At 44.4% G+C, this 24,764-nt stretch overlaps 1 protein-coding gene across 1 annotated transcript in view; it reads right to left on the minus strand.

Moving 5' to 3' along the window:
* Window positions 1–448: 448 nt before the first annotated feature.
* REELD1 (reeler domain containing 1) overlaps window positions 449–24,764 on the minus strand; it is a 29,357-nt gene continuing 5,041 nt past the window's right edge. The window contains 7 exon segments of the mRNA XM_081811803.1: window positions 449–4,947; window positions 5,760–5,823; window positions 6,551–6,863; window positions 9,885–10,039; window positions 11,087–11,309; window positions 14,235–14,473; window positions 16,027–16,475. Coding sequence (XP_081667929.1) covers window positions 4,339–4,947; window positions 5,760–5,823; window positions 6,551–6,863; window positions 9,885–10,039; window positions 11,087–11,309; window positions 14,235–14,442 — 1,572 coding nt within the window. The 5' untranslated portion in view covers window positions 14,443–14,473; window positions 16,027–16,475 and the 3' untranslated portion in view covers window positions 449–4,338.

Here is a 24,764-nt window from a genome sequence, read left to right on the forward strand (position 1 = left end):
CCTGGGGAGAGTAACACGAATCTTGAACTTTTCATTCACTCATTTAGCAAACATTTATTGATTACTTACTTTGTATGAAGAACAACTCTAGGTGCCGGGGGAATAGCAATGAGAAAAACAAAGTCTCTGCCCTTATAAAACATCCTAGTCTGGTGGAGGCAGAAAATAAACACACAAATAAATACCTAAGACGCAGGAGGTGATAAGTACCATAAATATTCTAAAGCCGGGAGGGGCATAGAGAGTGAGAAGAGATTGCAATGGCCGGGAGAGCCTCTCTGATAAGGCAACACTGGAACAAAGCCCCGAAGTCTTGTGGATGTCTGAGGGGACGGGGTTCCACAACAAGAACAGCCAGAGCAAGGGAGCTGGGAACCTAGCGGTACCGCGTTCAGGGAGCGCGCAGGACGGCGCCGCGGAGGCGGGGAGCCAGGAAGAAGGTGGGCGGGGCGGGGGCGGGTCTCCCTGTCAGTCAATCAGATGTTCACACTTCACTCTGAGAGCGATGGAAAGCCACTCGACAACTCAAGAGACCCTGCGGCCTAAACGGATTTATGTTTTCAAAGCAAAAAGGCACAAAGCAAACATCCGACTCCAGACCTCAGTGGTCCTGGCAGCTCCAACCCAACTGTCAACGGAACGGGGTCTCAAAATGTTCACATTTCCTTTCTGCATGTAAAGAACAGAATCACAAACGAAACTTCAGACATCCTTTTATCATAAAGGCCCTCCTGATATTCTAAACCAGAGGCGACTGTTCCTGGTTTTGCAACCCCCTAAGGCCCTCCACCTGCAGATGGAGCAAAGTTCTTCTGAAGATGCTCTCAAGTTTGATAAAACAAGGAATGAAAATTCATTTCATTTTGAGTAAAAGAAGTTCCTTGCCACACACCACTTTTAGAAGAAGGGGATAGGTTGGGGTGGAATGAAATCAAATCACAGAGACTGTATTCCAGAAGAGCTGGGATCACTGATAAATGCCCGAAGTCCAAGAATGGGAGAGGGTATATCTGTAATTTTTTCATAAATTGCCAGCCATCTCCAGATAACTTTTCAAATAAAACATGACACTTGTTTAAATATTTACTGGTTTGTTGACCCATTTTTTTTTTGTCGTTGTTGTTAATTAGGGTTTTTTTTTTTTTAAAGGAAACAAACATTGTCACAACAAATTAAAACCAGACAGCCTCAACAGTGGGATAGCTCAGCCAGGCTATAGTCGAGCATTAAGTTGTGAGTTAGCAAAAGTGTTGTACCCAAGGGGAGAAATCAAGTAGAAAAATCAGAAAGAGCCTCTCAATGTATAAAGGTTGAGGCTCATCCCTACTCTCGATCTGTGGTTATTAACACAATTGATTTGTTTGAAATATAAAGAGTTTTGAAAATATAAAGACTTTTCAGCAATTGTTCTTCTGTTCTTTTCCCTTAAATGTGTATTTAGCCCAAACCCCCTTTCAAAGAAGTGGCTGGCCAAAAAACCCATAGCTGTTCCTACAAAACAAAAAAGCTATGTTAAGATGTTGCGTTTGAGTCCTTTGCCTTTTTTTTTTTTTTTTTTTTTAACTTATAATGGCTTTGTGCTTTAGTAAATGCCTTCAGGTTAACACTTCATACTGGCTCCCCTCTGGGGCTTCTCTGAAGCCAGGCTTAGAGGACCTTCAAGTTCACAGTAACAGAGGGGTTTTATGTCTCATGACTGCAGGTCTATGGACTCCACTGCCCCTGCCAAAGAAGAGTTTCCTCGGAAAGTCTCAGCAAAACGTCTGACCCCCAGCAGGAATTGTAGCCAGTGGCCACGATGACAACTTGTGCCGGGACCACCTCCATTAGCTGGGTGGGGAAGCGGGGCCACGGGGGAGAAGGTGTCCTGAAAAGGGAATAACGTTTTCGGTGGTCACAGAGTCTAAATGGACTAGATTTAAAGATAGTGTTGCAGCTGCAAAGTGACATTAAGTAGTTTGTCATAGCTGGCTAAAGGTTGAACGTGCATTTACTCTGCCTGACAACCGAAAGAGGTAAAGAATTCTGTTTTTCTCTGATGAGGAAGCGGAGACTCAGAGGTCTGGCTGACTCTTCTGCCACACTTCGCTATTTTGCCCGGGGAGCCGGAGAAGAGGGAGCACCTGACCCTGAGATTTCCCTCACCTCCTTTGATGCCTTGTAGGGAAGGTGACTCAGGGCTCCTCCTGGAGATGAACACCCCCTCCTTCTACGCTCACAGAAGCCCCTCGGCAGGCCGGCAGTCTAACCAGAGAGGTGAGGTGGTGAATTAAAGATAGCTTCAAATCCTTTGCCACTTCTCCCATCCAAAAGCAAAATTCATTGCCCTTCCCTTTGAAGACAGAGGGCTGGTCCATGACTTCCTGTAACCACTGGAAAGTGGCAGAAGTGAAACCATGTTACTTACAAGGCTAGGCCTGAAGAGCACCCGCAGCTTCTGGTTTTGTCTGCTTGGAAAACCCCTCTGGGAACCGTGCTATAAGAAGCCAGGAAGAGAAGGAACAAATTGCTGCCCACACTCATCGACCGCCCTGGGTGAGCCCCAGCCAGTAGCCAGCACCAACTGCCAGCCACGTGAGCAAGTCAGCTTGGATGTTCCAGCCCATTGAACAGCACATAGAGCAGAAGAACTGCCCAGCTGAGCCCAGGCAGCCCCAAACTGTGAAAGATGACAAACTGAGTTGGGCATAGTTTATTTCACAGACAATTGTGAAACAATTTCTTATTGCTGGCCAGAGGATGATGGCCAGAGGAGAGCTCTCCACTGGCGGGGTTCCTCGTCTACATCTCGGGGAGGATATCCTTGGGGCAGGGGGGATATGTAGAAGGGATATCTCTGGCCACCGGAGGAGTAGAGTACATTCATTTATTTCCACAGTATTCCAAGAACACTTTCATGTGTGAACACAATGAGCTAGGTCTCCATGTTCCTAATGAGGCTCTTGACTGAAGCCAGGGGACAGATCTGCCTAGCCCAGAATCCAGGAGGAAACAATCTTGGAATTAGTGCCCTATGAGCTAAAAGAGGCTGGAAAAAACAGCGGGATCTATCTCTTTCCCATATGCCCAGTTTTTTAAAAAATGTTTTTGTTGTTGAATTGAGATGTCATGAATGCCCCCCTCTCTTGGGCAAGTTACTGAACTTATTCTTCATTAAGTTATTGTGAGAGTTAAATGTGAAAATGTATGCAAAGTTCTTAGCACAGTACCTGTGTGATTTAGGTGCTTGATAAATAAACACCCTTTCCAAATTTATAGTGGTTTTTCATTTCCACATCAAAATGTTTTGTGACTCTGTAACAGGTTTACCTCTGAAAAGGCAGCTAATTTCTATGTGTCATATTAGGTCAGCATATTCAAAAGCTATATTCAAACCTGTTGCCTTGGCCCTACATAACGTCTATGGGACACTTGGCTAAATCAAAGTGATCTTCATAAATCACAAGAGCAGAAAGATGGTCTTTGTCCATGATGCTGTCTTCCTTTTCTCCCTAAAAAGATGAGTAGAGGCTCTTCTTCAAACTGTGTGGTATCATCATTTTTTCCAGCCTGACCTTTGGCAAAAGGCAATATGTTTGCTGGCTGTTAGGTTACATAAGCTTCCCATCAAGTGTAAATGGATGGGAGGTCTCAGATCCATTTGCACCTGATGAAGAGGCTCGCTTACCCCACTCTGGTGTTTATGTGCCATGCACGCGGTTCCCCACAGATGTGTTCAATCAAGCTCTCTAAAACTCTCCTCGCTTCAGATCAATTTCTGAGGCAGATCTGCCAGGCTTCTGAGTTTCCAAGAAGACTGAATACCCTTGCACTCACCTAATCAACTGAAGCAGAGCCAGTTTGGAAGGCTAGTTTTGAAAATGAAACTTCTTCTGGGGTGGTTTGGAGAGGTAAAGTGAGGGCTGCAGTTCTGTTTCTTGTAAGAGACACAACCCCAACATTACTTTTTTTCAAAGGATAAGGCTGACATACTGAGGAGGGACAGAATTTCTATTTCTGCAGGTTCCTTAAGGCAACAGAGGAAGCTCGGTGGCCACAGGAGTCTAGTTAATGAGCAGGTTATACAATATTCATTGTGTTGAGTTTAACTCTTCAAACAGAACGTCTAATTGTGAATAGAAAAAAAAGCAGCTAAATTACAGATGTTAAGACAACAAAGGTTGGGAAGAACTCCCTCTGTTGATAAAACTGTCCTTTCGCAGCTGCCTCAACTAACTGCTCACTGACGGGGGCCACCGTGAGTCCCTGTCCTCATCAGCTATTCTCATTAGCTCTGTTCTGGCTGAGAAACTGCAGGGTCTGAGGAGGGCTACTCGGAGGCCTAGGACGACGGTCGGCTCAGAGGACTGTTTTCTCGTTACCCACAGAGGAAGGGGTCCAGTTGTATTCTGCTTCAACCAAAACAAAACTGTTCTCCCCAATCTTCCTGACATGGACTGTCTCACCACCATCGCTCCTGGCAACAGCATCCCCAGCAGGCTCACTGAAGGACACTTCTGTCCGCCTGTGGCAATACTGGGTGTGTAGACAGCGGAGGCAGGCAGCCAGGGCCATGCCCAAGGTGGCGGAAAGACAAAGCAGGATTCCCAGCTGGGGAGCCCTGAGCTGGATCCCTGAAGGGGCACTGGCTCCCTGTTGCCCAACCTCAGGCCTTGGGTTGGTCTTCCTGGGGTATCCCACTCTGCCCCCTCCATGTTCCTCAAGCACTCTGGCCTCCTTGCGCTTTGACTGAGGTGAGAAGCTGGCAGAAGGCCTCGATGCTTCTGATTGCCCGCCAGCAGCAGGTGACCTGGAAGTGGCAGAGGTGTGGAAGACAGGGGTTGGGGTGGCTGCCCCAGCCCCATTCCCAGTGAGTGCTTCAGATGACCAGAGGTGCCGAGGATAGGTAAGGTGGGCAGTGGACAGAGGAGGCCTCATCATGGTCCTATTAGAGGACTCCATTTTGTCCTAGAAAAGCAAAGGGGGAAAAAAAAGTCAAAGGACCTGGTCTTCTTCCAAGCTACCACTGAACTTTACACTTAACCTGTGTTTCTTAAAGAATCCCAGGCAGCAGCTGAAAACCCAGCCTTGTGCCTGCTCCTGCTCCTGCTCAGAGTAAAATGCCCAAGTAGATAGATATGCCCTTGTGATTGATGGGGATGAGGTGGCTAATGGAAACCCCACAAAGAGAGCATGGAGGCCAGTTACAAGAATAAACCTAAGGTCCTTTAAGAGGCTTCCAGACCAAGATTCATGATTATCATCTCCAAGGGCAGAAAGCTTTTGGGTGTCTTTTTATGCTAGGGCCCATGCAAGAGGGCATTTAATCTCACTGTAGGTTCCAATAAATTTGAGTAAGAATATTATACCATGTTTTATTTTGTGTTCCTATTAAGACTTCAAAGGAATTGTAAATCAGTGGGCATGTATATTTTATATTGCCCATTGATCTAACCTCTGGAACCATACATGGTGTTTTGAGGCCAATGTTATAAAGAGGGGTAGAGAGGTGAGGAGACAGGAATTATTGACTGAGGCTAAGTGGGAAAACAAATCACTAAAACTATCAATTTCTACAATTGTCAATAACTTCAGAGACACTGTGTATAACAGAAAGGCTGGTATTGATTGGTAAAAAGATGCTGTGTGTATATTATACCCTTGCCTCCTGCTCTCAAATTTTGGTTACTAGTCTAATAGCTCTGCTTCCCCAGCCTGGAACTTCCCACATTGGGATCAAAATACCAACCCCATCACCCACGTACAACCAGGGTTCTTACCTGTTCATGCCTATCTGAGGATAGGCAAGTTTCCAATGAATCAAAGTTTGGATCGTCCTGAGTCCTAAAGAGAAGGATAGAAGGGCGAAGAGAAGACTAAGTATACAGATCAAAAAGCAACATTTCCTACCATTGCTGTGTATACTGACAAAAGCAGATTTCCTTGGAAAGGAGTTTGGGGTTTGGAGTTAGGAGCTGAAGGGAAAAGGGAGAGAGGGTGGGGAAGAGGCAAGTGAGGATAGCAACAAAGCCTCACTGAATGCTTTTATTTATTTTATATAAAATATGTATTTATATATTATAAACTTACACATCTCTTCTATAAAACATTTTTTTTTTTAAGATTTTTATTTATTTGACAGAGAGACACAGCGAGAGAGGGAACACAAGCAGGGGGAGTGGGAGAGGGAGAAGCAGGCTCTCTGCTGAGCAGAGAGCCCGATGCGGGGCTCGATCTCAGGACCCTGAGATCACGACCTGAGCTGAAGTCAGATGCTTAATGACTGAGCCACCCAGGCACCCCTCTATAAAACATATATTTATATCTGATTTTATTTATATCAGCATATCAGAGATCTCACCCTATCCAAGAAAGTACAGTTTCCCCAGGTGATTTTCATACCCAGCCCTTTTGGCCAGTAGCCCTTCTACAATCAGGGTTTCTTGTGCACTTAAGAATAAATATGGTGAGATCATTTGCTGTTAGATGCCAAGAAGTTTAGATTCCCTCAGCACCCCAGGGTCTGGCTTATCCCACCACCATACTGAATGGTCTACCCCTGACCCATTACCTGAGGTGGGTTCTAGGGCTGGAAGCAATGCCCTCTGGGAAGAATCTCCTGAGAGCCATGAATCTCTCCAGCCCACGGATATCCAGGGATGGTTCTAGGATTGGGTTGCTGTCCCCTCTGAGTTGCTGGCCATTGCTGACTGCAGTAGCCATGTGTGAAGATGATTGGAACAGAGTCTCTGCATCCCCAGAAAACTCTGTCACCCAAAAACTTACAGGAAAAGGATCTAAGCTGTTCTCCTCTGCAGCTCCAGTTGGGGCAACAGCAAAGATGTTCGCACGCTGCTGGGGAAGAGCGCTGGGGGGACTGGGAGCTAAACGGAGATCCAAAGACACCACAAAAGAGAGTGAGAGCATTTTCCTTGTATTGATTAGCACAAACAACTATGGTAATGGGGTAAATATTAGAGACTTTAACGTGCCTTTAGGACAAACCATTAAGTTTGGGTTACTCAAAAGTATCAACAAAAAGATGATCTGCCCAGTAAGATAAGCCCCTGACCAAGTGGCAAAGGACTCGATTTCTAACACCTTTGTAAATAGTAAGTCTCTGACCCTCTGGACTTGTGCATTCTTAACAGTCACCACTCAGGGGAGTTTAGAAATCCCTGTGACCACTATGTTTTTTTTCTTACCTCTGCCAAAAACTGCTTCTAGCTAGAAAAACAAAACAAAACAAAATAAAATCAGAATCCCACAAATCAAAGATTTTTGAAAGTCCTAGATCTTTCCTGCCATATTATTAACAGTAAAAGTCTCCCTGGTGATGATAATGACTTGAGCCTCTGCCATGGGCAGAGTCAAGATCACTGCCCTCCACTGCCCTCCACCATCTCATTTTCCATCCGTGACTGGCCAACATGACAGCCCAGAACTTTAGAAATAGAAATTAGAAACAGTGCAGCAAATAAGCAAGCACCAGTTTTGGAGTCAGATGACTGTTTGGGTTCAACTCTCCATTCCGCTAACTCCTGGTTTGGGGCAAGTCCTCCCAGAGCATCAGTTTCTTCTTTTCCAAAATGGGACCAATAATGGTTCCTACAGCCTAGAGCTGCTGAAGGGTGAAATAAAATCACTGATGTAGAAGCATAGAGCACAGTGGCTGGCACAGGTGAACATGCAATGAGGGTTTACCATGATAACCTTAGGATGACAATGATGGTGTTTGCAGAGAAACACATTAGTGGAGGTTTCTCTGACCAGGGCTCTAACTGGGTTGGAATGCATTTCTTTTTCTTTTAGTGCCACTCTTCTCCAAAGCCTTCGTCACTCAGAAACATTGAGATTGAAGTGAAAAACAAAGAAGCCTAACGTACACACAGAATGTGGCAAAAGCTCGACAGTCTTAAACTCCCGCCCGAACTCAAAATGCATTCGGACATTCCCCACAGACTTGTTGTATGATGGGCATTTCTGTGAATGCTGGGGATGCAGAAGGGCTGCGTAGTGGCCGTTTGTTGTTCCTGAACTCAAAATCTAGAAGGAGAGACTCTTAGATGCCCAACCTTACAGATGACAGTGTGATGAGAGCTTTAAATCCAGAACTGAGAAGGCAATTACATTTGCCTCCCAAGAAGCATGGGGGAAAGTCTCACAAAGGAGATATTGGAACCTCCCCTTGAAAGATAAATAGATCATCAGGAGGAACAGCCCACTTTGAGGAAGTGTCAGAAGGCAAAACATGGAGATCATGCCTAATGGGGTTGGGTAGACCCCAACGTGTCTATTGGGAAATAAGTTTGAGAAGTACAATATACTATCTGCCTAATGTGAAAATTCATAATTCATAATTTGCCCACTGCAGTCTTCTTACACTTAAGAAATCTATTTCACTTTGGAGATGACATCCTCTCCACCCCTCCCTCCTCCACCCCCCCATCACACTGCATATGTACACACACACTCCCTTTTTGTTTGAGAAAACCTGGGGTTTGTGCAGAGGAATGGGCAGGAAAACAGGCTGGGCCAGGAGGGCAGGAATGCGTACAGCAGCATCATGAGGAGTTTACCCAGGAGCTGCCCAGACGAGAATCTGTCACCCCGTGGGGGACAAGGTTCCCAGCAGGGCCCCAAGATAGACTGCAGGGACAACATGATGTCACTTCCTGACACCCCACTTTTAGTCATATTCATATTAAAACAAACATGCTTGGGATTAAAATGCAACATTTGCATGATTAAGAAAATAAAACATGAGACTTGAAACACCATGGGTTTGCAGGGTCTTCTCCAGGCCACACTATCAGACCCTGAGGTCTTGACTCTGCTTTTAGGAGTATCTTGGTGGGAAGGTTGGGGGAGTGGTGCTGGGCAGTGGGCAGAAGACAGTTCAGGGCATGGGCAGAGTAGGGAGAGTGGCCCAGGGTAAGCTCTGTGCCTGGGTCTGCTAGACTGAGCCAAGTCGGGCATTAGCACGTTGGCCAAGAGCAAAGCACAGAGTCAAGGAAAGTGGAATTGAAAGGATTAAAGATGGGAGCTTCTGTGCAGGTGGCCTCTATGAGTGCATTTGTTCAGAGCACTTAACTAGAGATCAATAATGGAAATGAGTTCCATATCCCCAGGAATTTTCAGGTGACCACTGTATTCTGTAGCTGTATTCTCACTGTGTTCTCTTATGTTTTGTTGCAGAAGTTCACGGACCAAAGGAGTCTCATGTTATGTAGTGAACCAGGAAAAACTCCATTGCCATCAAAACAGCCTCTCATTCCTGATTCCTTTCTCCAACCCAGGTTGCAAAGAGCCATCTACCTACCATGGAAAGTAACAATGAAAGCTGGACGAGTTTTTATATACAAAGAAGAAAAGATCCTCTCTTTCTTGTGCTCCGTGTGGAGCTCCAGGGGTCTGAAGAACCCTGCTGAGGCGTTGTGATGATTGGTAAGTGTGGGATTCGGGGGGGGGGGTTGCTTTTGTTTGGATTTGTGACAGAATCCAACTCTCCACCACAGGGCCCCCCCATAATTTGTGAGGTTGAAGCAGACAAACAGCAACAGCAAGCATCCCCTCCTGCCCTTGGCCGTGAGTTGCTGCAGCTGGCCAAAGCAGGTGTTTAGTGCTTGTGTTGCAGGAACTAGAACTGGCTTCTAAGGGAACTTCTAAGGGAAAATAACATTTTTCCCAGTGTAAGTATTCAGAAGGCAGTTATAAAAATGTGATTAATTTAGGGGCTCCTGGGTGGCTCAGTCGGCTAGGCGCCCGCCTTCGGCTCAGGTCATGATCCCGGGGTCCTGGGATCGAGTCCTGCATGGGGCTCCCTGCTCCGCGGGAAGCCTGCTTCTCCCTCTCCCTCCCATAATAATGCCAACCAGGCTCTTGAGTCCCACAGCAAGCTGTACCTGGGGTGGTTCCCTCCCGCCTCCAGCCAGAGGTTGGCATCGGTGAGCCGGGCTGCTCGCCGCCATCAACGTGGGCTCCGCGGTGTGTCTGTTGAGACACAACAGATGATTCGATCCTCTCCCAGTAAATGAACTATGACTGGACAACTGACAAACTGTGGAAAAAGAAAGCAAAATGATGCGAGGGTTTGGTTTCCCTTAAATAACACCTGAAGAAGAACAAAAGGCTACATGAACAGAAAGCTGAAGAGATGATCATATTGCCCTTGGGGTGACTCCACTCTCCTTAGAAACCAAAACTCAACTGTGGCAAATAATTAAAACAGGGAAGGATAGGTCTAAATTCCCCTCCTAAATAAATACAGTCATTAGAAAACCTCATTTTGATTAAAAGGTATCTTCTTGAACTGTTCAGACTCAAAAGGTTCCGTCTTCAACTTTATTATTAGCCATTGCTGGTATATTGTTAATTGAATTACTCTGTTAATTGAAAATTTCATAATTCTGTTGTACAATTGTACAGCTCTGTTGTAATTGTAGATTCCATTGAAAATTAGAGATAAATTGTTGGTACTCTAACTGGTATTTTGAGTACTTAATGGCTTTCTTTAGTAAAAATCCCTTTCACAAACATTATCTCATTTATCCTCCCCCAATTTCACTGAGGTAGGGATTATCAGCTAGAATCATTTTTCCTAGTTTAAATATTCAGAAGGCAGTTATAAAAATGTGATTAATTTAGGGGTTCCTGGGTGGCTCAGTTGGTTAAGTCATCGGCCCTCTGATAGACCACAAGCCAAGGCAAAGAGACCTCAGGGGCTTTCGCTGGGCCCAAGAAAGTGTCTACTTTTCTGTCTGCCTCAGCCTCTGTCTTTCTCAGTTTTCCCTACTCTCCCATGGTCCTTCTTTTTCCTCTGGTCAGAATTTCCTGGAGAGGTTGGTCAAGATGCATCTGTGCCCAGAGAGGAGGGGAAATCATGTACCCCTGAACTGTGGATAATGACAAAGAGGGGACTGGGGGTAACTTCTTTTTTGGTTACCCTCTTTATAGACTGTCTAGTTGGGGCAGTCCTCGTGACTCTGTCTTTGTCATGAGGTGGCTGGAGGTAGGGGCTGAAGCATGCAGGAAGGGGGTGGAGAAGCTCCTTCTCTTCAGAGTGTAAGGCTCCATTACCAGGAAGCAGCACTGCCCTGGCTCTTACAGGAATGTGATGTTCCCCACAGGTTGAGCAGGGGCCTTCCACTCAAAGGACAGGTTTCTCTTCCGGGACTTGTCAGAGTGCGTGACTGTGTCAGCCTCTTGAAAACAAGCCATCGCTTTGGAATGAGGAGGAATGAAAACAAAAGTGCCAGCTATTTGATGATCAGATACTCTTCGAGCCTGAAGTAGAAATCCCATGAAATCTCGAATGCTCCTCATGGTCACTGCAACAGAAAACATCCATTCGAGGTGAGCCCTCTTGATGTGGTTCCATTTGGTGATTTTTATATGGGTATTTTCAAAACTAAAAGCCTAGACAAGCACCCAGAAAGTAAAAAATTAATTAGGGGAAAAAAATAGTTGAAGTGCTATTTCACACCCAAAGTAAATTCCATTTAGATCAAAGTCATGTCAAAATGAAATACAAAAAAAAAACACTAGGAAAAACATGGTTTTTAAAAAATATGGTAGTTCAGAATGCCTTTCTAAGAAAAACCCAATTGCCTAAAGGAAAGGATGATTTAAAAATATTGTGACTATAGAAGAAATCCAAAGACAAATTATAAACCGAGAAAAATATTTGTAAAGATACAAAACAGACAAATACACAAAGAGTAATGGTGAATCAATAAAAAGGTGACCAACCCAAAATTATCAAAGGACACAAACAGAAAATAAAATAAGGTCAATCATGATTTATTAAGGAGGGCACTTGTGATTAGCACTGAGTGTTATATGTAAGTGATGAATCACTAAATTCTACACCTGAAACCAATTTAACCATATGTTAACTAACTAGAGTTTAAATAAAAACTTGAAATAAAAAAATCATGATTTAAAAAACAAGTATGAGACAGTATACCTATCATATTAACAAATTTTAAAATGTGAAATTATAACCAGTATTGATAGCCCTGTGGAAAAACTAGGACACTCATTCACTAGTGCTAGAACTATAAGCCATGCAACTCTTTGAGGGGGTAACCTAATAATATTTTCCATATTTAAAATGCAGTTACTTCTAATACATGCTACAACATGGAAGGACCTAGAAAACATTACAGTAAGTGAAATTAGCTGAATATAAAATGACATATTGCACAATTCCACTTACATGAGATACCTAGAGCAGGTAAGTTATCATAAAGACAGAAAGATTATAGAGATTACCAGGGTTTGGGAGGAGAGAGGGATGGAGATTATTATTTAATGGGTACAGAGCTTCTGCTTGAGATAAAGAAAAAGTTCTGGAAATGGATAATGGTGATGGGGTACAACATTGTGAATGAACTTAATGTCACTGAATTGTCAATCAGAATGGCAAATTTTATGTTATATAAATATATATATATATATTTTTAATACACACCAAAAAAGCCCAGAAATGCAGTTTCCCTTTGATCTAGCAATTTCACTTGCAGGAATTTTTCTTACAGACATAAATAATATGGCAAACTCATTTGTAATTAAATGAGTAGCTAAAACCAGGGTCATAACTTTATAGGCTTGCTAAATGCAGCTTAGTGTCTGTGATCATTTTATTTTCCATGCATTTGAACTTTCATTAATAAACATTTGTACAAGTATTTAGTTATTACTTCAAACTGGGCATTGTGCTAGGCATTGAGCATACATCCATGAACAGGATAACATGGTCCTTACCTTCAAGGAGCTCACAAATTAGTGATATCCCAGAAAAGAAAAGAAAACTGTGTAATCCCAGCACAATAAAGTAGTAACTGACCCTCACTGAATCCAGGAAGGGCTCCCTCCAGCTCTTTATTATGTATGTTGTCTTAGTTCCAGTCACAATCCAATTATGCTTCCTTCAGGTTTTTTATTAGAATTCGGGTGTCACAATATTTTGGGTCATTTTTACAGTTTTTTCTCCCAAATACAGTGCTTTGATTCTTACCATTTTCATTCCCTTAGCCACAGAACACGGGGGTGCTGACATATTGATCCTGTCGTGCCGGGGTGCCTGGGTGCCTACTGTGGTGGTTGGAGCCCCCAGAGAAGTTGCCTCCAGCTTTGAGGAGCTCCTTGCATCTGCCCCAGCATGCTCTACACATATTATCATTTCCTCGCTGTATCGTGATGTGCCAAAATTTGGGAAGCTCTGTTGGAATAGCCTGAACTTCAGTTTGGGGAGTATATTGCTGTGGGGGCCAATATATACCCACATAGCTTTTCCCCACACTTAACAACAGAACAGAATGATTGGGGAAAACGATACTTACAGAGTAAATTTTATTTGAACTTATCACCTCTAACTGCCATCAAAAGAATTTAGCAAAGTCCAAAGGGGGTCGAGCCAATACCGCTGATGTGGTTGAGTTCATGCATGGCTGCACAGACGTTTTTCGGTCTGTGCTCAGCTACCACCCTCGGTACCTGGAGATTTCTTCTCGGTTCTTCTGCTGGGAGCTTGATCCAAGGTAAGGTAAGCAGGCAGGACTCTAAAATGTGTGTGTGTGTGTGTGTGTGTGTGGTGGGGATGCTCCCCTCCACCCCTAAATGCCCCAGCCCCTCCATCCTCCTGAGAGATGATTCAGAGGCATGTTTCACATGGTTTCTCAGAGGGTCCCCACTGGAATTGAGCCCCAGTTGCCCAAAGCAGTGACCTGCCCAATCTCACCCTTCTTATTGGTGTCTCTCTCTTCCCTGTCTCCCTTTCTTCGTCTGTACTTCCTGCAATCACCTCCCAAATAAACTACCTGCCCTCAAGTTCTCTCTCTGCTCTTCCAGGCACCCAAACTAAAATAGCAGGAAATACTCTTCACTCTGCAAATAACTTTAGTTTTAAATAATGAGAAACAAAAGCCTAGTTCATACACACACACACACACACACACACACACACAATACATGAAGTTTGTTCAGGATAATTATATTTATATCTTATAAGAAGGACAGATCATTTTTTTATAATAATGCTATTTGTGCCTTCTTGTAAAAATGAATATCAATATACAGATTAGTTATGCGGTTCTCGTGATACAAATATTTCATGCTTATCTTGGGCTAAATAACTGCTTCTTAGGATTAAGTCGAACTTTAATGGAGGAAACTCCTGCTTGGGACAAACACAGCTTGGAATTTGTCAGGAGGGCCCAGGGGGGGTCTTTCAAAGCCTCTCCCATACATACCTGGAACTGTGTCACCCGGTGAGTAGGAAGACCTGCCGGTGTGAATGGTGATGTGGTGGGTCTGTGGGTCCTGAGGCTGGGCTTGAATGTGCTTGGGCTGCATATCCTCACAGGCCCCTGAGCCAGCACCATGGGAAAAGGCAGCTGAGCAGGAAGCCAGGCAGAGGGCCACACAAGACCAGCCTCCGAGGGCGGCCAAGACCCACATCCTGCCCTTTTCAACAGCTTCAAGCCAGATGCTGTTTAAGAAAACGATATGACGTCCTTTTGAATGTGACTGATCTGAATATACAATGCCTTTAAACCTGAGATACTGCTATGCTGCCTCCCCAGATTGCAAGGGCTCAAGGTCAAGATCAAAAAGACGTTCCAGACTGTAGGAAGTATTTCAATTTCTAAACACTTTAAAAACAAAACAAAAAACCTCTCATCTTATAATTCTCTCATAAGACCAGACTGCTTCTTTTTAAAGAGGATTTAATTAAGTCAAAGAAATAAGACCAGAAAATATTTGTATCCTGATGTGACTCTTTACAAGCTGTCTGATATCCAAGGGCTGTGTGAGCGATAATACATTATTGGTGAAGTGAGACACCCAGTATTCCAGTATGGGCAGGCAGCAAGGCATATGGTGGCTTGGCTTAATGTTTTATTGCTACAATTGCAAAGTAGAGAGTTGAATGATACAAAATTTCTGCCAACTATGAATTAATTACTTAGAGGCAATTGTTAAATTTGCAACACTTTGGTATTTTCTTGTCCTTCCTCTTACTGACTTGTTTAGTTACTTCACTACTTTTTCACAGAGAAGATGAGCAGAGAAAGTTACACCCAAGCCCATCCACTGTGCACCTTGTTAAATTTACTGGAGGGGGGGGGCGGGGCTCAGGAATAGAATAAAATGATTGGATAAAATAACATTTAGAGACTAAGTTTCACTTTTGTTTGCTAGCTCTAATGTCACAGACAGAAAGAATGAGAAGTTGACTGTGTAAAAGAAGTTCTCAGAGGAGAATAATGTGAGAGACAGCAAATATAACAGGTGAAAGCCCTCTGAATAAACATTTAGGACTGTTAGGCATTTTTAAAAAGGAGTTGTTCCTTTTCATATTTTTACATACGTGGAATTTTCAGAAGTTCATCTAATATGTTGATCTAAGGAGCAATGCAAGGCAACACCAACCCTCCTCTCTAATAAGCTAGTTTTAAAATGTAAAAATAAAATACTTTGAATGTAGCGAAAGCAGCTATAAAAGCAGTGGCTAAGGAGATAATCCATACAACCAAATAATCCAATGTCATCTACCCCCATCCTGTCTTCACCCACCACCACCCCGCCTCTTACACTGACCAGATACAAGGAGACAGGACGGTGACCTATAACTCCAATCTTTTGGACCTAAGAGTCCTTCAGACAATAACTCTCTGCTGGTTTGCTTTCCATGAGGCAAAAAAAAAAAAAGTAAAAAACCTCTCCCCACAAGGGACCATTCCTACAGTTTCCCAGGGACATTCAGAGGTAATGAACAATGAACTGTAAAAACACATTCTAAGTTGAGGGGACCCAGGGCTTTTCCATTTTCTCCCAGAAGGACCACAAGGAAATGTCCCTGGAGGCTTTGTTGATGGCAGAAGTTGGTCTCCTCTCCTCAAATCAGATCAAACACAGACACATACAGGGGGGAGGGGTAAGAGCCACGCCCCACAAATCCCACCCTCCCCTCCTTAAATCTTGAGGTTTCTGCTTTCCCACCAGCCCTAGTCTACCAGAACCAGGAAAACATCCACTTACCTTCAGGCTTGATGGACTGGCTTCCCCCCTCAGAGTTGCAGAGACACATCCTTTAAACAAGTCTTTTGTTCTCTCTTCTGTTTCTCTTCTAACGGGCAGGATAGCAGCTGTTACTGCTAATCCTCAGCACCCACAGGAGCCGTACCTCAAAGTCCAGATCCAGCCTTAATCGCATTGGCTTTCTCTAGGACTGCATGCTCATACTCGCACATGGTTTCCACACCAACGCTGTTCAAGCCTGTGTGAAGAACTAGAGAGAACCGGAACTGGTTTTGCCCATGACTGGCTTTGGAATCCTTCACAAAAGCCAGATGCCTTCATCTTGGTTTCCCTCCCAAGGGGAGAATGACTGAATCAAACAAATCTCAGTGTTCTCTGCTTCTTGAGTCAATGGGAGCTGAAGAAGTCATCCCTGGCTACATGGTGTATGATTCTATTAATATAACATTCTGAAAAAGACAAAAGTATATGAATAGAAACAGGTCAGTGGTTGCCAGAGGCTGGGGTTGTGGGAAGGAGGGACTTCAAAGGGCAGCACGAGGGAATTTGGGGGTGATGCGACGCTTCTGGATCTGTACATTCTTGTTAAGACTCAGACTGCACATCGAAACCATACATAAATGAAAACTGTATGTAAGTAAGTAGGTAGAATAAACAAAACTGGAGGTGACAGCTACACACAAGTAGCTATCAGGCAAGTGATCAGTGGGATATCATAAAGGAGATTAACTCCAGGAGAGCCCAAAAACCTTCATAGAAGTGACATCTGAACTGTACCTGAAACAGTGAGCAGAATTTTTATGGCAATAAAGACTGGAGAACATTCTAGAACAAGAGGAAGGTATTGAATACTTTTTACTCCGTGTCCTGACTACTGTCCCAGTAGAGTCTCCCTGTTCAAAGTGTGGTCCATGGACCAGCAGCATCAACATCACCCAGGAGCTTGTTAGAGGTCAGTGTAGACTCTCAGCCCTGCCCGCCCCCCCACCCCCACCCCTGGAGATCCACGGAGTTCATTTCTGCTTCTTGGAAGTACTGCTCTGGAGAATCTACCCAAATCTCAACCCTTGGAAGAGCCCCTACATGCCATATGACAACCTCCCATCTCACCTGACAAATTAGTCAGTGATGGCCACTTTACCCGAGATGAGGCGATCCATTGACTGGGCAGCAACCAATCCGCTACCTTGAGAATCTGGACTTTTCAAGGAACACAGATCATTTGAGCCAAAGGGTTCAGAAAAGCTAGGGTTGGAATAAGGCGACAGAGCAAAAACCCAAACGGAATTTGATTCCTCAGAGTTCTCTGTGGCCCTCCCCTTTCTTAGAACTTGTTTGAAGGGCTTTTTGTGCGATTTGCTTGTTTTCAGTTTTCCACCTATGAAACTTGACCGTGGAGTCCTGCACAGGGCCTGACGTGTTTGAGGTGGGCCTGGAGAGAAGGCTTCAAGGGAGGAGGAAAGCAGCCAGACTCTGAAGGGATTTGCATGTCAGAGTGAGGAGGTCGAAGCATATCCAGTGGGAAAGAAAGGGGCTCCCGGGGCTGTTTAAGCAGTGGAACAGCAAGACACGCAGCTGGGATTCCGTGAAGGCAGTTCTGGAAACAGCCGGACAGCCAGGGACAGAGACGAGGCGCTGTGGAGGGGACTGCTGCATTGCAGGCCAGTAAGAAATGGGGGGGTGAGCAGTGATGGTGGGGGGACCAGAGGGATGGACTCAGGAGATCATCTGGAGGTAGCCTCAGTAGGGTTTGGTGACTCACTGAATGTAGGGTACCCAAGAGAGAATTCTAGCATGGACAGTGTGGGGGTGAATCAGAGTGGGGGTGGGGGGCTCCAGGGAGAGCAATGGTCTGACTGTTAGGTCTAGTCTCCATTCCAGAAATCTTGATGAAGTGAATGACTTAACAAGGAAAGCACTCATTTAGAGACTACAGTCTTAGTGCTGTAATGTTTGTTTTAGGGCCAATTTGCTTGGCCTATCATGGCAAGTTTACAGGAGGCAAGGTACCCTACGACCCCCAGAGGAGGTTGAGCTTCCCTGGCCTAGGACTCCAGGATCCTCCATGCAGAGTGGAATCAAACTGATTAAATCTGGCTCCTCTAAGCCTCAGTCCTACCAGGAACAGGAAATCTTGACCTTCTGTTAAGTAATAAGGGAATCTGGGAGGCCTAGGAAATGAGGGTGAGGGCCTTCCATTGCTATTATCCTAATTTTCTAACCTGATGTGGTCACTTGAAAGCTGTTTGTTCAGACGTTTCCAAGCAAAGAAGGGTTCAAGTCTTCAGCCACTGTGTGGCCTCTCCTCTCTGAGGTTCTGTCACCCCCTCCCCTGGGTGTGGCCACAAGTGGGGCACAGATTCCTGTCGCTATGGGGAGAATGGTTAACCTTTCTCCACTCCCCACCTAGTCTCAGGGCCAAAGTCTCCTTGCTCTCCCTCCCCCTCCCTGGTCACCTGGCATAATCTATCCACCACAGGTGGGGGGGTAATGTACCAACACTTTTGCTTTGGCTCTGCAGCCCGAACTCCCCTGATCTGGGGGTTCTGAAAAGCCAATTAGCAGGTTAGAGAGGGTAGAGGGTAGAGCAAACATAAATGGCTCCATAATAATCCTGCCACTCCCCCATGTAATACTTCTCCTTGGATACCAGGAGGATGGCTTATCCTAGCCATGGCCCCCATTACCCACCACACCCCCTCCCGAGCCTCCACTGAGCCAGCAGCAGGCACTGCACCAGTCCCTCCACAGAGCTGATTGTCCCAGAGCAGGCCCCTGATCTCGAGCGAGCCTCTCCGCAGGCAGGGCTGAACCACAGCCTCTCCTGGGACACAGAACATAGACGGTGTCTCTCCACCAGCACTGGCCAATAGGAATATAATGCAAGCCACGTAGGGGGTTTAAATTCTTCTCGTTGGCAGATTTTTAAAAAGTAAAGAAACAAGTGCAACTTATTCTGGTAACACATTGATCTAACTCAATATATCGCAAATACTACCATTTCACAGGCAATCACACAAAAAAGTGTTATCGAGGTATTTTGCATTCTTTTTGCGCAGGAAGTCTTCGATGCCCAGCATGTATGTTACACTTCTGGCGCACCTCAGTCCAGACCAGCCGCATTTCAAGTGCTCAAGGTGCTGAGCTGCTACCATACTGGGCAGTACCGGTTTAAACCAAGGAAGGTAGTTGATCAGAGAGGTCACAAATGTGGGGTCAGGCCACGATGTGTCATGTGCAAGATGTATAAGAAGAGGCAGCGCGGCTGAGGGGATAAGATAGCAGATACAAACAATAACACATCTAGATGGTCATTGTGTAGTACAGGCATCGGTCTTGGAAACCGGTAGGTTAGATACCTCCTTAATACTCACAACAACACTTCATGAGGTCCCTCTTACTATCATCCCATTTTAGAGATGAGGAAACTGAGTCACGGCATTTACATAACTTGCCAAAGATCACACAACTTTCAGGCTGTGACAGATAGGGTTCCTCACCACGGCTTTGCCACCTGCTACCTCTCTAACCTCATCTACAAACCACAGATAACTCTAATTCTTGTACCTGTATCCCAAAGTTCTTCTCAGGTTTCATTTAGGTCATAAATAATAAGCGGTTAGCCCTTAGCATGGGAAGGGCCCAAAACACAGTTCATTTGGGGTCAGAGAAAACTTGGCTGAGCCGTAGAGATAATAGAGGCTGAGCAGAGAGGAGAGGCCTCTGTGCCACGTGCCCCTGACAAGTGTTAAGAGTGTGACCGTGAGGGAACAGGAGGGGAAGCAAGAACCAAAGCAGGAGGGACACCTGGGTGGCTCAGTCGGTTAAGTGTCTGCCTTCAGCTCAGGTCATGATCCCAGGGTCCTGGGATTGAGTCCCGCATCGGGCTCCTTGCCTGGCAGGGAGCCTGCTTCTCCCTCTGCCTGCCTCTGTGTGTCTCTCTGACAAATGAATAAATAAAATCTTAATTAAAAAAAAAAAAAAAAGCAGGAGCAAGAGAAAGAACATTCCAGGCCCCTCTGGCATCCAATCCCGTTCCAAGAAGACCAAGCTGTGTGTCCCCAGAAAGTGAGAAAACACTGTGCTTTTGCTTGAATCTACTCCAGTCATTTCACACTGGCAATTTAGCTGGACTTGAGATATTAACATGACTAAATCGTTACATTAACATCCCATGGCCCTGACTAGAATAGTTACATTAGGAAACACAGGACAAGTCTGGTGGTGGGCTTTATGGTTGTAAATCAGAAGCTTTGTGTCCTTCCGGAAATCACTTAACTTCCCTGGGTCGCCTAAGGTATAACATTAAAGATTTGAATTAAATAATCCCTTAGATTTCTTCCAGCTTGAGAGTTATTCATATTTTTCAAGTTTTATTTTAGTCATAAAGGTAGAAGGACGAGCTACTCTGAAAACATCTAGAGATGACGTGGATATGGCACATAATTACGGACTGGCATATAAATATTGTGAGCACTGACACCATCCTGAATCACTACTGGCTTCGGAACCAGCTGGCAAAAAAGTTTTTGCAAATGCCCACTGAGTCCTCCGAAAGGAAGGAGCTCACCATGCCAGTCCCGCCTCTGGGACCTCAACTCTCACAGACACGTGGACATTTTCTTCCTGTTCAGTCTCTAAAAATGGCACATGTGCCTTTGGTGACTCATTGACAACTCTTCCCTTTTTCACGCCTTGGTCATGAATGTCCGTTGAAATTGACTAGTGTTGTTGCATAGACATTGGCTATTCCAGTATCTCTATTGTAGTGAGCATTTTAATATTTACCTAGGTAATTTTTTTAAAGCCTATAGATTTCTGGAGTGCTGAGACAATGTGTGTAAGAAAAGAGAAAAATTCTCTGTTGTCTTCAAACTCAACTTTAATTTACTTAAAAATGGGAAATTGATGGGCATTTCTGTACACTTTGCAAGCTTGGAGACTTTTGCTTCATTCTCCAGGATACAGGGCAATTCTCCCATTTAAAAAAAGGATGATTTAGTGCTCTTTTTCTACCCAATTATCCTCTCCTCCATTCTCCCTGTTAAAGAACAGTACAAAGAGGATGTTAAAAACTAATCACTATTTGAATGCTTATTATTTGCAAAGTAATATACCTAAGAGAGTCTGATGATGCAACAAAGTATCAGCAGGATTTCTCCTCTCTAGAAGCTGATGTTTTACTTGCGGTGAGGTAGTAAGATGTAGAAGAAAGAGATCTGAAGTTAGACAGCAAATTAGTTAGACAGTTAGTTAGTTAGACAGCAAATTAGTCCTGTGACCTTAGATAAATTAATTAATGTTGGTGAGCTTCATTTTTCCCATCTGAAAAATGGGGAGGCTATTTATTAGATTCTTCGCAAGAATGTTGTCAAGACTAGATGTGCTAGTTTAGGGATGCACAGCAATAAATGCAAGCTATCATCAGAAAGGAGATAAAGCCAGGCTACCAGGATTTAGAGCAGAGAGGGGTATTTCAACTACAAGCAAGAAAAGATGGTTGATCTTAGGGGTGAGGTGGGGTTTGGAGAGGGGCAGGGGGTAATAGAAGATTCAAAGTGTCAAGCAGAGCTTGAAGAAAGCCATGAAAGTGGAAGGGGCAGAGGGTGTTTGGGGTGATTATTCAGAAATAAAATAAGGCACACCTGACATAAGGGTGATGGTGACAGGGCTGTTGATGGGAGTAAATGGAAGTAAAAGGAAGACTCAGTAGGATTTGGAAATTGTAAGGTGGCCAAAGAGAGTTAAAAAAAAAAAAAGGATCGGTATTTAGAAAGCCTGAATGAATAATATAATCTACATCCAAAAGAGGGAAGTTGGTGGCGTTCAATTTTAGATATGCCGACAATGCCCTCAGCACTCATTTATTCCTTCAGCCAACCTCTAAGTAAATGCCTGCCAAGTGCAGGCCATGTGTTCAGGCCTGGGGATATGAAGATGAGTAACACAGAGTGTCATCTCTCCAGGGTTGACAATGGAGACGAATGCATCAGCAGATAATCACAAAACAATGGGATAAGTGATTAGGGGAGAGAGGATTACACGTATTATTACGGCAGTATAGAAAATGAGTATCGGGGGTTTCGAATTTCCTTCCCCCTTTCAAAACACCCAAACATTCACATCTTGCAATTGGATGCCAAAAATTAGTCTCAAAACTCGGTGCTGAAATAATTCCAGGGATTTCTACATCTATAATGGTCTTGTAGCATCTTTTTAGGATCCTACACCATGTGCACTCTTTATCCTCAGGGGCACTTGGACCTTGTGGTGTTCTCTTCCACATCAGCCTAGCTCTAAATCCCTGGAGGGTTGGAATCATCGTAAAATTGCTTAGCTCCCATGCATAGCACAATACCATGCTCACCATAAGTCATCTGGTAAATAATTTAGCATATCCTTTATTTTAATCATCCTTCTTCCAATTTTTCCAGGGAAGTAGGAATAGCAGCTCCCATTTGTTGAGCTCTTAATGTGTGTCAGGGACACATCTAACACTTGTACAAACTCCTCTAATCCTCACAAGGACCTTATAAGATATGTGCTAATAACCTCCCCACTTTACAGATGAGGAAACTGAGGCATAGAAAGACTTAAATAACCTGCTTGAAGTGACACTGCTAGTAAGTGGAGGAGCTGAGCTGTATACCACTGAGGGGGGTCTGAAGCCTGTTCTCCTAATCCCTGTGCTATCCACCTGCCGTCAGATGTTCAAGAAAACCCGAAGCATATGGAGAGAGTGGCTTGTGCTGGTTCTGGAGAGCAAATGAAGGATGGGGGCAAGACTTCAGTTTCCTACTTCTGGCACCAGGGTTTGGAAGGCCACTCTGGGTAAGTAAGAAACCTAGTTAGAGCTCCTCCCTGAAGACCTCGCATTTTAACCCTGCAACCATAGGAGGCAAACCATCTTCAAGGCATGCAAGAAAAAGCCACTGCAGTGGATCTGGACTTCATGGGTCCACCATATTGAACTCTGCCAGGTGTTTTGCCCTCCTTCCAACTAGAGCAGATTTTCTCCAATTAAGGAATGTTTAGAAATTCTAAGGATAGGGGCACTGGGGTGCCTCAGTCAGTTAAGTGTCCAGCTCTTTGTATTGCCTCAGGTTGGAATCTCAGGGTCCTGGGACGGAGCCCAGCATGGCGCCCCCTGCTCAGCGAGGGGACCTCTCTCTCTCCTCTCTCTCCCTCCCCCCTCCCCCACTCATGGGTATGTATGTGTGTGTGTGTCTTCTCTCTCTCTCTTGCTCACTCTAAAATAAATAAATAAAATCTTTAAAAAAATTTTAAGGATATATTTTTCCCCTTTCCCTCTCTCTTTTTAAAATAAATAACATTAAAAAAATAAAATAAAATCAAGAGCATAGCATTCTGTCTCAGTACCTAAACACTGCCTTCCATTTTGTCACTCCCCACAATGCCCTTTCATGTCCCATCATGGAAGTAGTCACAACGAACAGAGCTTATTCTCCTTTATAGAAGCCACCCAAACCTCCTATCATTTCTGCACCAAAAAAACCCCCAAATCATTTGGTTAGCCCCAACTACACCCCCTCTTGTCGATGGAGATACCAAAATCTTCGAATGTGAAAGCCTTCATCAAAATTTTTATTTTTTTCCAACTTTTTAGATATTTTTCAAGGCAGCTACAAAGACCAAACTCCAAAAATGATTCTCCGGCTCACTTTTATAGACCAGGTCTGCAGGACAAATTCCTGTTTTGCTTTATGACCCTCACGTCCAGAGCTGGCTCTGTGTCCCCCTGACACCACCTGTAGTTCTGTCATATTCTGTTACCACAGCTCTTTGTTCTCCTAAACAGATGCCTAAAACTGACAGGCCTCATTCACTGGCTTCCTGGTAAGCAGCCACAGAAGTCAGCCTCTCAGCCGCTCAATACCACACCCCAACTTACGACCTGGGATCTGAGCCGGCACTTGTGAGAGCAATTTGCCCCACGTCATTACCGAGTTATTGAGGTCCTCTGCACATGCTTCTAACATGTGAGGGTGGCCCCCATCTTCATGAGTTTGAGGCATCTCAGAGAAAGGTACTCTTGCCTCCAACCATAGGGCGGTGTAGGAAAAGCAGGACAGAGGAATAGCAGACTTCCCAATTCCTAGACCAGTGCTTCATTCTTCCTTCACATAAAAATGCTGTGGTGAAGTGAGCAAAACCCACATGGCAACAACAGCACCCTTAAAAGTTTAAGGAGGTGTGCCTGGGTGGCCCAGTGGGTTAAGCATCTGACTCTTGATTTCAGCTTGGGTTGTGATCTCAAGGTTGTGAGATTGAGCCCATCATTGGGCTCCGAGCTGGGTGTGGAACCTGCTTAAGAGTCTCTTTCTCCCTCTCCCTCTGCCTCTCCTCCCCCACCACTTGTGCTCCATCTCTGAAAAAAAAATTTTAATAAAAAAAAATTTAAGGAAAGGTCTACTGTAGGCCAAGCCACCACTTTAACTCCACTGTGTCACTCAACTTCAGGCCGTTGTATTTGCCTACCTCATGATTTGGAGGAACAGCGGTATTTTTGTTAGCATCACTATTATTCCTGCCACAAAAGCTTCTGTATTTCCCTCCCAAAGCCAGATTCACACATGTATTACTGAGGGACCTATAGTTAATTAGAAAATATTAATTATTTGAACACAGTTTAAAGTTAAACAAAATTCAAATATGGTAGTCCCTTAATATGTTTTGCTTTTCTATGTCATGTGTATAGAAATAACACAATTTGATAT

Source organism: Leptonychotes weddellii, chromosome 2 (genome assembly GCF_054177405.1).
Source record: "Leptonychotes weddellii isolate Sample4059 chromosome 2, ASM5417740v2, whole genome shotgun sequence".
NCBI classification, from domain to species: domain Eukaryota; kingdom Metazoa; phylum Chordata; class Mammalia; order Carnivora; family Phocidae; genus Leptonychotes; species Leptonychotes weddellii.